The sequence below is a fragment of the Miniopterus natalensis genome, chromosome 11 (assembly GCF_054644295.1).
Source record: "Miniopterus natalensis isolate mMinNat1 chromosome 11, mMinNat1.hap1, whole genome shotgun sequence".
Classification (NCBI taxonomy): Eukaryota; Metazoa; Chordata; class Mammalia; order Chiroptera; family Miniopteridae; genus Miniopterus; species Miniopterus natalensis.
In genome coordinates this window covers 74,836,399-74,850,183 of record NC_142091.1, presented here as the reverse complement: position 1 = coordinate 74,850,183, position 13,785 = coordinate 74,836,399, and the positions used below count along the sequence as shown (strand labels likewise).

At 47.4% G+C, this 13,785-nt stretch overlaps 1 protein-coding gene across 3 annotated transcripts in view; it reads left to right on the top strand.

The window, feature by feature from the left end:
* Positions 1-1,050: 1,050 nt before the first annotated feature.
* The window catches only part of CHKA (choline kinase alpha), a 40,471-nt gene continuing 27,736 nt past the window's right edge, over positions 1,051-13,785 (top strand). For all 3 annotated transcript variants that reach the window (XM_087822046.1, XM_087822045.1, XM_087822047.1), the window contains exons 1-2: positions 1,051-1,503; positions 12,587-12,698. In XM_087822046.1, the coding sequence (XP_087678172.1) occupies positions 1,160-1,503; positions 12,587-12,698 (456 nt within the window). In that variant the 5' untranslated portion in view covers positions 1,051-1,159. The remainder of the gene's footprint in view (positions 1,504-12,586; positions 12,699-13,785) is intronic.

Genomic DNA, 13,785 nt, shown 5'->3' with positions numbered 1-13,785 from the left:
TCTATTTATCTGTACCCCCGCCCCCCCACTTCCAGAAAGGAATGGGGCGGCGGGGTCGTCGAGGACGGCGAGGCAAACGGGGGCGGGGGCCCTGGCCCCCCACCGCGGGCAAAGGTGCGTGAGTCGCGGTCACGCGGCCGCCTCCCGCGCGGGGCTGGGCGGGGCGGCGGCCACAAAGCCGGCGGCCCCGAGGCGCTCACCTTCGGCTCGAGCTGCGGGCGGCGCAGTCGGCCCCGCCCGCCCCCCGAGCGCCTGGGCCCCGGCGTCCCCGGCGCCCCCGACCCCGCGGCCCCGGAGGCGAGCGGCCTGCAGCTAGGCCCTGCTGCCCCCCGTTTCGGGCCTCGGTTTCCGACTGGGCGCCGGTCCTGCCTCCCGCTCGGAAGGGGCGTGTCCGCGCCTCGCGGACAGCGGAGCCGGCGCCGAGAAACGTTTTTAAAAAACACACCCACGCTGCTGCGGGTCCCGGTGCCGCGTCCCAAGGTCAGGCGGAAAGAGAAGCCGGCCGCGGGGCATCAGCTTCCCGCCTGACCCCGCCCGGCCCCGGCCTCTGAGGTCCCGGGGGCACGAGTGGGTGCAAGGAAAATTTCGGCGCCCAAGCCCAGAGCCCGAACCCCAGGCTCAGAAGCCGCCCCCGACGCCCCCGCCCCCGCCCCGGCCGCGACCCCCTCTCGGGAGACCCGGTGCCTCGCTCGCTTCTCTCCATCCCCACGAACCCCGCCGCCAGCTCGACGCGCCGGGCCCGCCCCCCGCGGCCGCAGAGCCCCGGGCGGGGGCGGCGCCGTAGCCAATGGGAAAGCGGCGTGTCGAGGGCGGTGGCGGTTGTGACGCGCAGGGCCAGCGGGCGGCGGCCAATCAGCGGCGAGCTCGAGGGCGGGCAGTGACGCGGGCGGAGCTTCGCGTGCGGCGGTATAGGAGCGAGCTCCGCGGCCAGCACCACCAGCCGAGCTCCGCCGCCACCACGCGCCGCTCGCCGCCTCCCAGCCGCCGCCGCCGCCGCCTACCGGTCCCAGCTCGGCGCGCCCCCAACCGCCGCCGCCGCCCCCGCCGCCCGCCGGCCGGCCCGTGTGCGAGCCGGCCAGCGGCCTCCGCGCCCGGCCGGACCCTGAGCCTCGCCTTCTCGCGCTTCGGCCGCCCGCGCCTCCTCCGCCGCCTGCCTGGCATGAAGACCAAGTTCTGCAACGGGGGCGAGGCGGAGCCCTCGCCGCTCGGGCTGCTGCTGAGCTGCGGCGGCGGCAGCGCCACCCCGGCGCCCGGCGTGGGGCAGCAGCGCGACGCCGCCAGCGACCTCGAGTCCAAGCAGCTGGGCGGCCGGCAGCCGCCGCTGGCGCTGCCCCCGCCGCCGCCGCCGCCGCTGCCGCTGCCGCCGCCGCCGCCGCCGCTGCCGCCGGCCGAGGAGCAGCCCGAGCCCCGGACGCGGCGCAGGGCCTACCTGTGGTGCAAAGAGTTCCTGCCGGGCGCCTGGCGGAGCCTTCGCGAGGACCAGTTTCACATCAGTGTCATCAGGTCGGTGGCGGGCGGGCGGGCGGGCCGGGGGACGTGGCCGGCGCTGGCCGGTCAGGTGACGCGGGCGGGCGGGCGGGGGCTCGGGGCCGGGAAACCCCCTTTCGCGGACGCCCGTGGGGTGCCAGCCAAGTCTCGTGGAGCAGGCCCCGCGCCGCCCGGGACCTTCCAAGACGCAGGCTTTTGAGGAAGGGGCGGGGGGGGCGGGGAATAAAAAACAATTCGGTTTCGTGGGAAAACAGGTCTTTTCTGAGGAGAACAATACCTCGTTGGGTCAGAGTGCATTTAGTCCAGAAGCTTAAAACGTGTGTGGAAAGTTGGTCCGCGGCGCGGGGTCTGGGACGGAGGCGGGATGTCATGGCTGCCTTCAGAGCGCCGCGCGGCCGCTGCTGCTCGCAGCTCCGCGAGCCTGCGATGGGCTTTTCTTTTCCTAACTCTTTGAAAGGGTCATTTGTTAGCGGCGAAGGGGTAACGTTTGCTCATTGCCACCAACGCTCTTCAAACCCGTTAGGTGTGTTGCTCGCCAAAGTTAGGAGGTGTGGCTCCGAAAATAATAGGGGTAAAGCGGGGGAATCCCCCCCACCCCTTTATTTTAAGGTCAAAAGTCTTTAATCGTGACGTTAAACTTACTCCTGAGTGACCTGTGTGCGCGTTCACCCAGGAAAGACGACGGCCCCGCGTGGTTTTTGTCTCCACTCCGTGCCCATGAGATGAGGGGTTAACATTTCGCGGGCGCCCTTCTGCTTAGACCTTTAAAACTGCCGTCTTTCTCTGCGAGCTCTCCTCTAAATGGCTGGCCGGTCTGCGGGCAGCGTCTAGCAACTGGCTGGCTGCCACCGATAATCCCCAAATCCAATTTTAGTCATTGGATTCCTTTTCTGTGCCCAGCCTTTCCACCGGAGCTGCAAATGCCGCAAAATTAACTGAATTTCGCTTCCTTTTTGTGCCTCTGGCCTCTCCCAGATACGCTCATGAGCTGTGAGTCCAGAGGCAGAGAAAAGGAAACCGAAGGTGTTTATATCTGTCCCTGAGCTGCGTTTTTTTCATTCCACTTTGCATTTTTCATTGCTGGTATGTAGGAAAGCGATTGATTTTACATGCTAAACCTTGCTGTGATTTCTTATTGGTTCCAGGGGGGGTTTGGGTTTGTTTTGTTTTTTGTCTAGTCCCTTGGATTGTCCAGCTCTGACACATGCCCCTCCTCAGCCGGCAGGGAATTTTGTACTGCTCCAGGGCAGCCCTTGTCTGTCGCTTCCCTGGAGTCTATTTTGCATCCACAAGGAGATTGTGATCTCTGTGCCTTTCATGACATATTTACACATTTCACTGTGCCTAGTACTCCTTTTGTTGAGTATCACAGTAGCCCAGGGGCTGAACATGAAACAATTTCAAAAAAGGCCAGGGAGGCCTGTGGAGCACTTTGTGGAGGAAGTGGGAGCATCCCCGAACTCTGCGAAGGACCTTTCAGTGGGAAGAGTAGGCAGAAGCACACTATGTTCCAAGGATGCAAGGATAGTGGCTAAAATGGGCATTTTAGGAACACTTTTTGAGAGATGTTTGGTAATGTCTGGACACTTTTTAAATAAAAAAAAATTAATTGATTTTAGAGAGGAAGAGGAAAGAAACTTCAGTTTGTTGCTCCACTTAGTTATGCATCATTGGTTGATTCTTGTATGTGCCCTGACCAGGGATCAAACTCGAAACCTTGGTGTATTGGGATGATGCTCTTAACCAACTGAGCTATCTGGACACATTTTTTATTGTCATGATTTGGTGGTGGTGGTACTACTGGTATCTCCTGGGTAGCGAGCAGGAATACTGCTAAACGTCCTCCAGTGCACAGGACAAGCCCCTCCTCTTCCCAGAACAAAGAGTTACTTGGCCCCAAATGTCAACACTGCTGAGGTCGAACAACCCTGGAGTAGACTAAGATTGAGCTTTCCTCTTTTGTCCATCTGGCCATACTCTTAAGATTAACCTTTGCTTTGTGGTTAGCACTAGTAATGAGCACCTGACGTTATCTAGTGTAATCTTCACATAAACCCCTATTAGATACATTATATTGTGCTGAGAAAACAGGCTTAGAGGCACTGAGTAACTTGCCCAAGGCCATGCAGCTGTCTGCAGAGCCAGCAAAGGCCTGTTCTGTTAACTGGGCCTCCAGGCTTGGGGTTAAGGCACCTGTTCCTGATTACTACATATTATGTTGTCATTTTGCTGAAGTATTTTTTATTTCACCTGAGCTATAGTTGTTTCAAGTTGGTTTTTAGATGATTAGAACAAATTTTCCAAAAATCCTTCTTTGTTTTTATTTCATTTGCACTCTAAATTCAGTAGCTGTTTTGGTATTATGCTGCCTTCTATTTTCTGTGTATCCGGACCTTAGGACTTGAGGATTGTTTTTCTGCTGAGACACTGTTTATGTTGTGAATTTTGTTTTCTTTCTCTAGTCATTTTGACTTTTGGATTATGCTCTTGAAACTCCTGGGTCCAGGCCCCAGGCTCTAGGGAGGCTTAGTCCTCTGTGTGCTGGACTTGATGCTTGTTACTTGTGGACAATTTGCAGTGGTTTCAGTGCCTTTTTTGTTTTTTCAGCAAAATGCAGTTGGTTAGGTGCAGACCAGATAACTTAGCAGAGGAAAATCTTTGTGTTAAAGGTTTCTTTGGAGCAGGTGGTTTCTTGGGTTTATCATTGAGCATTGAGCTGACTCAACCTAGATATGAATTCTTTCCCAAATGATTAAAAGTACATAGATGTGTTTGATGGATGAATGGATAAGCACGTATGACATTTACATACTATAGCATGGATTTTACTTGCTGAGAATGCTATAGAATAAAATAGAATTATGTAGCCTCTGTAATACCTGCTAAGTCTACAAATGAAGGATGCAAGCCATTTGTAAAGCTATTTACATACATGTTACTAAAATAAAAACTATATTAGCAGTAAGTCACTATCTAGTAAAATGATTTTACTCCAAAACTTGAAAAATTTTCTGTGAGATAGAGTTGCAAACATTAAAGCCTCTCCTAGCTGTAAATACATACACTAGCTCAGAGGCACGCTCCTGTACATTTGCCTTATAACCTGTAGTTAAAGCTTGTTCTTTAGCAAAATTACCAACTGCTTCCTATCACAGACTGCTGAGTACTTGAAGCCTAGTTTGTGATGTTCACAAGTGCTCAGGGTCTGTCCTGTGTGTGCCAGCTCCCTGATGCTGGTGGGTTAAAGTGGGTCACATGATACAGCTGAAGTACATCACATCTAGACTATTCCACTGTTTTCTTGGGGCTGAAAAGGTTTTGATGACATCATCCACTCAGGTTTGACATCCTTTACGTGTGGACACGTGGAGTATATTTACAATCTGAGAACTTTCCAGATCAACCAAAGTTAACCCTTTGCGGTCGTATTAAATTTGGACATGGGTGTCGTACTGGTCGGAATTAATTTCCATTGAAAGAGCAGTGATACGTAACATGCAAGATTATGAAGGATAAACAAGAGAAATTATGAACTGATACATGAATGAATAGAGTTAAGATTCGTATGGTTCCTTGCTGCGGTGGCTGAGAGCAGACATATGACTGGAACAGTAAAAAAGCTTTGGTGGCTGAGAGTAGACAAACGACCGCAAAGGGTTAATAGTTTTCATAGCCAACACCTGATGGTAGTATTCAGTGTTTTTGGTGAGTGAGTAGTCTGGAGGGATTTGTGAAGTGGCCTTTGTTTCCTCTGGATGTGCTATGGAACCAACATGACATTGTGGCTGGTGAGGGAGTGATGAGTTTCATGGCTGTGCTGAGGTGGTCCATCCTGAAGGACTGAACATTAGAAAGTGGGGGTGGCATGATCGTGTGTTTTTTTTTGTTTTGTTTGTTTGTTTTACAGCCACAGCCACCTTCCTTTGCTTCCCCACATTACACTTGGGTTTTTCTTGTTAACTGTTTCAAGGGGGAGCACTCCTGCCACCTCTGGCTTCCCAGGTGAAATACAGCCCTGCCTTTTGGTGAATTGCTTGGCCTCTGAAGTAAAGGGTGTTTCCTCATTTGCCTCATAGTGGGGAAATGTCGCTATTTTCTGTCTCCTTGAAAAATCTCCAAACTCCCATTTAAGTTTGGAAATCAGTTGTACTGTATGCTGAATGTTAGAGTAATCTGTTTGACTTATAGTGACCTAACAGCAAATTAAGAGGAACTTGATTAATTTTTAACCTTGCCTTATTTGGGGGTTTTATGGGTTTTCCCTGGGTGTAGGTAACATGTAAATTTCCCCCAGAAGCTTTACTAAGATAGTCACTAAGATAGTGGACTTCTGTTGGAAAGGATTGTGCTACAGGCTCTGGAACAATGCGGCTAATGCAGAAAAAGACAAGTTGGGGAAGAAAAAACTCAAGTTTGCTAAATCCAGAACTTTTTCTGAAGTTGAAGGATGGGAAAGTCACCAAGAGACAAGTTTCTTATTAATATAGATTGGTATGAATGAAAAACATGGCTTTTTAAAGGGCTAGATCAAGAAATTCAGGATAGAGGAGGGGGCCCCGACATAAAAGTCTGTGATGTGACCAGAAGGAGGAAATTTGCAGTTAGGGTTCAATGAAGTGGAGTATAATTTACTGAAATTTTTCTTATTCTTATTTTTTTTAAAACCCTCCCCGGATGACATGTTCATTGATTTTTAGAGAGAGAGAAAGTGGGAGGGGGAGAGAGGGAGAGAATTGGGGGGACAGGGGGAGAGGGATAGAGACCAGGGATTGATCTGGAAACCTTTTATTTTTTAAAATATATCTTTATTGATTTCAGAGAGAGGAAGGGAGAGGGAGAGAGAGAGATAGAAACATCAATGATGAGAGAGTCATTGATCAGCTGTCTAGCCTGCAACCCCGGGCATGTGCCCTGACCGGGAATCGAACCCTGATCACCTGAATCCTAGGTCGACTCTCAACCGCTGAGCCACGCCCGGCCGGGCAGATCTGGAAACCTTTTAATGTACGGGATAACCGAGCCACCTGGCCAGGGTATAAGTTAACTCTTGATTAGCTTTACATCAGAGAAATGGAAATCACTATTGTCATATCTGATTAGTAGTCTATAAAAGAAGCTGGGTGGGGGTTAGTGGTGCACACTCAGCTAGGTCCAGAGTGTGCTGGTTAGAATTCCCAGCAGTTACTCTGCTCTTCAGTTTCCAACCTGCCATGTGCTGCTTACACTTGTTAAATGTGAAATGAATGTATTGTTTTCATTTTATTTGCTTCCATGAGTATGTTGTGCCTCCAAAATTTAATTATGACATGTATGGTTATTATAAAGCTGTTCAGTATAATTTACTGAAATTTTGCCAGATGATAAAAGTTTGTAGTTTCAAAGTTATTTGACATCCCTGAGAGTTCCTGGGGTTCGACTTGGCTGGATATTCTTTTTTTTAAAAATTGATTTTAGAGAGAGGGGGGAAGGGAGAAACAGAGGGAGCAGGAAGCATTGATTTGTTGTCCCACTTATTTATTTATGCATTCATTGGTTGATTCCTGTATGTGCCCTGACCAGTGATGGAATCTGAAACCTCAGTGCATCAGGACAACACTATGAGCTTGGGCTGATATTCTTGACAAAATATGCCATAAATTGGGCTGGTGGATTTTTGCTATAATTTCTATGGCATATTTTCCTAATGTATCTCCTTGTTCCAGTCATATTATTTGGCTCCTTGGTAACTGGCTTATTTCTAGATGGTTTTTCACAGTTTGGATCATCCGTGACAGTGACCTTTTATTTTGATTGTCACTAAAACATAATTGATGGCTTATTTCCTCCCACCAAAGCCTGTTGAGCAACGGAGGCTACAGATAACACAAGAGATGAAGGATTTCCAGGTCGTGGTCCTGTTTCTGGCCAGGTTTGCCTGCCTCCCTCCCTTTAGGAGGACAGGGATGAACTTGGAATGGAGTTACACAACTTAGAACAGTGGTTTGTCTGTTTGCTCTCCCTGTTGACTGAGCTTTCAAGAGAATGTGACAGGAAGGAGAACTAGGGCTTTTAACTAACGCTTGTCCTGTTGCTTGGGAGCCAGAAGCCCTTGTTGGCTGTGACTGGACGTGGCAGGGCAATTCTCATAAGCTACGCACATGAGGCTCTGCCACAAATTGAAAAGAAAGGTTAAGGGTCTTTGTATCCTCTGTCTCCACACCTCCCATCTGCTTTGCTACTTGCTTGGGGTTTGTGGGGTGGGGAGACTAGAACCTTTGCTTCCCTTATCTTTCTGTTCCTCCTTAACTGGGGTGGATAACTAACTTGCCCTCAGGGAAAATAGGTCCTTACTCTAGCTGAGGCTCCCAGGTACTACTGATTGCTTTTTCTTTGAGCTACTGAAAACAAATCTTAAATTCAGCTTTTATTTGCATCTGGGACACATTGTTTCCATGGAAGCACATTCAGGTTTTTTAATTGCTTCAGAAATATCATTACATAGGAAAAAAGTCAATTTTCTTATTTTTAAAAAACAGCTGTATTAAGATATAGTTCACATATCACAATTCACCCATTTAAAGTGTATGATTTAGTGGTTTTTAGAATACCCACAGATACATGCAACCATCACCACAATCAATTTTAGAACATTTTTACCATCCCAAAGAGAAACCCTGTCCCCTTTAGCCTCCTACCTCTCCCTAGCTCTAGGGACTCACTAATCTAACTTCTATCTTTATTGACTTCCTTGTTCTGGACATTTCTTATGAGTGGAATGCACGTGGTTTTTTGTGTCTAGCTGCTTTCACTTAGCATAATGTTTTTAAGGATTATCATGTTATAGCATGTATCAGTGCTGCATTCCTTTTTTTTAATTGTAAATTATACACATAATAAAGTTTACCATTTTTTTATTATTATTATTTTTAGTCCTTTTTTTTTTTTAAATATATATTTATTGATTTCAGAGAGAGGAAAGGAGAGGGATAGAGAGATAGAAACATCAATGATGAGAGTCATTGATCACCTGCAGCCCGCAACCCGGGCATGTGCCCTGACCGGGAATCGAACCCCGATTGCCTGGATCCTAGGTCGAGGCTCAACCGCTGAGCCACGCCCAGCCAGGCTAAAGTTTACCATTTTTAAGTGTATAGTTCAGTGGCATTAAGTACACTCACACTGTTGTGTCACCATCCATCTCAAGAATGTTTCTGTCTTCCCAGACTGAACCTCTGAGCCCATTAAACACTAACTCCGAATTTCCCTTCACAACCCCTATCCTTTGAAATTCATTTAGCTCAATCAGAATCTGTTTTTAGTTGTTTTGTTGTGTTTCCTGGAATGTGGTATATACTTTGGATGTGCAGCTCTGCTGACGACACCTTGATTTTAGCCCCATAAAACCTTTTTTCAGGCATTTGAACTCCAGAACTAAAAGATAATAAATTTGCTATTTTAAGCTGTAAGTTTTTGGTCATGTGTTGCAGCAGCCATAAGAAGTGAAGACATTTGTTTTGTGCAGGTTTGTATAGACTAGGCTTGGTGTAAGGCTCTTGGTGCCACAGTACCTACTACTGTGCTTAGCGTGGCACGTGGTGCTCTCCTGCTTTGTCTCGTGTCTTGTGGCATCAGAATTAAAAGCAAGGGCCCTGGAGCCATACACTTGCATTTGAATCCTGGCTTAGCCAGTTGCTTGCTATGTGCCTCAGTTTCCTTGTCTACAGAATGCAGGCAATACCAGCATCCACCTGTAGGGTTGTTGGAAGGATGAAATGAGTTAATCCTTGTCAAATACTTACAACACTACAGCCCAGGGGCTTCATGACTCTGACCCCTTACAGTGACTAACAAAGCCCTAGTCTTTTTCAGAGGAGTGAATTTAAGGGTCAGAGAGGTTTAGTGATGTGCCCAAGATTGCACAGTTAATAAGTGGCAGAGTGGGATTTGAATCCCAGGCTCCCTGGCTTTGAAGCCTATGGTCTTTCTCTTAGCATAGTGTCTTCCCCAGGAAGGTGGGACTGTCCCTTAGGGAGCTTATAGTCTAATTGGGGAGCCAAGACTAATCTTCTAAACCTATTAGCAATATAAGACAGTTATCAAACATAATGGAGATGTTTGGAGACTTAGTGGGACAGGAGTGCTGCTGTTTATTATCATTTTTGGAACATCTTTATTCAGCATCCATGATTGTGGTTTGGGGGCCATTGGGCCTTGAGAATTGAAGTTTAGACATTACCCCTGCCTTCAAGGAGCTAGCAGGGAATATGGTGAAGCTTCTTATGGAGGTTGGACTTTGAACTGAGCCTTAAACAGTAGGTAGTTTTTAGATAGCGGAGAAGGAGGAAGTTTCCAGATTGGAAGAACACAAGTTAGTGGATGTGATGATAAGCTGTATCAGTTAGTACTAGGTTGAGCTGCTTATAGCAGAAAACTCCAGAGTAACAGTGGCTTAAACAGCATAGAAATGTGTTCCAGGTCCAGAAGTCGCCAGGCCGGGCCAGTGTGGAAGCTCCACGGGCTAGATGGGGACACAGGCTCCTTTCAGCTAACTGCCCTGTCATTCCTAGGATGTGGCCCTTATTCTCATAATCTTAAGAGGTTGCTAAAGTTCTGGCCATATATGCCAGTCAGGACCCTGGCAAAAAGAAATAAGTAATGCATTAGAGGTACTTCCAACATAGACAATTTAATATAGGGAATTGGGTGGGCAGGTATTGGGGAAACTAAAAAGGCAGAAGTGATTAAAATAGTTATCTGCAGGAAGCAGCCCCACTCCTGGGTTTTGGGGAGCAAAGGGAATAGGTCAGAGATCAGAACCTGGACGTTCTAAGGAGGGGCCCTACAGAATTAGGATCCAGCCTCCGAGTAGAGGGCACTGCTTGGCTATTGCTGGCATCTCAACTTGAGGAGTGTCCCTGTGGAGCCAGAGTCTGGACCTCTGAGCTGGTACCTCTGAGAGGGTACCCTGGGGCTGGTTCTGGGATTGCTGAAAGAAGTGGACACTGGAGCAGCTGCTATGGCTGGACTGAGGGCTTGATACTGCAGCGTGAACAGGAGCAGGAAGCAACACACCTCCTCCCTCCCCCCGGCTTCTAGCCCCCTCCGGTATTCTGCCCCACCCAGTGGGGGACAACTGATCGAGGAGAGCTGGAACCGGTAGAGTCCCATTCCAGCATCACAGCAGAAAACACGTGGGTTTGGAGCTCAGGGACAATAGCTCAGCAATTGACACACCATCAGCTCCTTGTTCCAGACCTCAGGGAGTGTGTGTGTGTGTGTGGGGGGGGGGCAAAGTGAGAGTGTGTCTTAAGCTGATTTCCCAGAAGTCACACTGATAATAGCCTTTTGCGTTTTATTTGCCAACACTTGGTTGCGTGGGCCCTCCTAGCTGCAAAGGCAGCTGCGAAGTATAGTCTCGATGCACGGGGCACTGCACCGCCTGAGTAAAACCTTGCTTCTACCTGGGAAAGGGAGTGTAGTAGGACTCTTAGAGTTGTTAGGCTGACATTGATAGAGCAACATTATCAGTCTCCAGATAAAAAAATTCCTGTTATCTTTCCTCCCCACACAAGTTGAACTGTTTCTCTTGCTTTGTATTTCTTGACAGTGCTTGTCATTGTATGCTCACAGTCCCTGCATGATTGGGCACATGGTGATGTATTTGGCTTCATTTTGGCAGCATATCTTGACTAGGCTAAACTGTTGTTCATGGATGGAACAAGGAAAGAGGCTGGTGGCTCCTGTGACCACCATCTAGGGATGTCATTCTAGAAAGCTGTGGTTTGATTTGCTGGTAACTTTTTGTCCAAAAGTTGGGCATATGCTGCCATCTAATATCGATGCATCTGACGGGCAGGTATAGACTCTGGATGAAGCATATAGTTGCAGACACTGCCTCCTGATTTTGAACTCTGTCTTATAATCTTATGTCTGTTTTCTTCATCCGAGTGGACATTTCTTGAGAGCAGGGACCAGGCCCTATTTCAGTTTTGTATTACCCTAGCTTCCAGCAGAGTGCTGTGCTTGTGTAGTAATTCCTCAAGATGTGTTGATGAGATAGTAAATTCTTTAGCAACTCTGAAGTTTCTACAGGTGAGGTGCCTCTTGTCTAATTCCTGATTGTACGGTATTTTGTATTCTGCCATTTAATTCCAACCCCTGCATTTTAGCTAACCTCCTCTATACCCAGTCATTTTCAACCCAGGCAGGTGATTTGTCCCCAAGGCTATTCCTTTCTGTTTTGTTTTGCTTTTAAATATATCTTTATTGATTTCACAGAGGAAGGGAGAGGGAGAGAGAGAGAAACATCAGTGATGAGAGAGTCGTCATTGATCGGCTGCCTCCTGCACACCCCTGACCAGGAATCGAACCACGATCTCCTGGATCCTAGGTCAATGCTCAACCCCTTAGCCACGCCTGGCCGGGCTATTCCTTTCTGTTTGAAAGACCCCCTATAACTTATTTCTTGTCTTTAGTAGCCAAAGTGGAAGGTTTAGGGTACTTAGATCTCTCCCATTTCTTCTGAATGCTCCAAGAACCAGTTAATGTTGCAGGGTTTTTGAAAAGGCTTGTTATTGTTAGTCAAAATCAGTTGAGAAATTTTTACTGACACAGGCATGGAAGAGGGTAGATCTTGGCACTGTACTTCAAGTGGAAAGTTCTCAAGGAGGTGGTTTAAGTACTGCCCCAAGGTTTTAATCTTGTTAATTACAGGAATCTGGTATAATGGAAGTATGAAATCATAGAGGAATGTGGGGTTGAAAGCCTGCCTCTGGGATTTCCCCATTCCCAGTGCTAGAGAGGGTACTCCTTGTCGTTCTCTAGAGACCAGTCTCGTGTAGGGCACACATGTGATGAAAAAAACAAACCTCTCCCCCAGCACTAATCTAGAAGGACAGATTGAGGATTTGACTGTTTTTAAGATGACTCGTGATCAATTCTGATCTGAAAACTGTGGAGTTAATCATTTCCGTTGCAGGTATCCTGAGAGAATGAATGAAGACTTAGTGAGAGCAGTGCTCATGGATCCTGACTTCTCACCCATCCATCCATAGTTATCCAAGAAGGGACTTTGCTTGCCTTCAAATGCAGATACTTACCATCCTCTCATTTCCCATAGAGGTGGCCTCAGTAACATGCTGTTCCAGTGCTCCTTACCTGACACTGTGGCCACCGTTGGTGACGAGCCTCGGAAAGTGCTCCTGCGGCTGTACGGCGCGATTTTAAAGATGGTGAGTTCCTGGGCTGCTTGGGGACAGGAGGGACCTGTTAACAGTTTTAATTCTGTTTCCTAAATTACCTGGGAAGAGATTTTAAAAGCGTTAGTGGTGTTATTAAAGCTATTTAAATACATAACTTTTATTTTAATTGGGCTGCACAACTTGGCTTATGTTTATATTCTAAGTGAATTCCTATTTTTACTTATTATTTATGAGGAAACCTAGTGCAAACATTCCCAGCTTTATATCCAGAGAAAGTATAATGTTGGTTAAAACTTTAATAGTTCCTGATGATGCTTGGGTTTCAGCTCAGACTTAGGTTGTAAACTTCTAATGTGGAGAGGGTGGTGGTTTTATAGCATGATCACAAGGTTTTACAGGATAATCCCCAAGGACAAAGTCTGACCTCAGGGAAGCTGAATTTATTAACTACCTCCCTTCGAGATTTCTTTACAACTTTGAATTTGTTAGATTTCTAATCTTTCCTAATTGTCATATTACTTAAATGATTGAATCTAATTTTTAATTAAAGTACCTTATTTGTTGAATTGTCTTAACCAATTATAGGATATCCCAAATGTCTGGTTTTTAAAACTTTTTTTTTTTTAATTCTCACCTGAGGAGTGAGGATAATTTTTCCATTGATTTTTAGAGCGAGTGGAAGGCGGTGGGAGAGAGGAGAGAGAGAAGCATCGATCTGGCAGAGACACATGGATTGGTTGCCTCCCACATACACCCTGCCTGGGGGGGGGGGGGGGGCAGGAATTGGACCTGCAACCCAGATATGTGCCCTTCACCAGGAATTGAACCCAAGACCCTTGGGTGCGTAGGCCAACACGCTAACCAGTGATCTGCACTGGCCAGGGCTAGAACTACTTTTATACCTCAAGTTTACCATTTTACTGACCATACATACAAATATTTTGGTGGATATATTTCTACGGTAGAATTTTGATAGCCATTGAAATCTTCTTTGGAAAGGCCCATTTTTTATCTTTGTGAAGTGGAGAATAGTTTTCTGACTTAATTTTTAAAGCACTAGTCTTAGCTCAATCTAAAAAGCAAGTCATGTCCATGTCTATGATAATTCATTATGTTT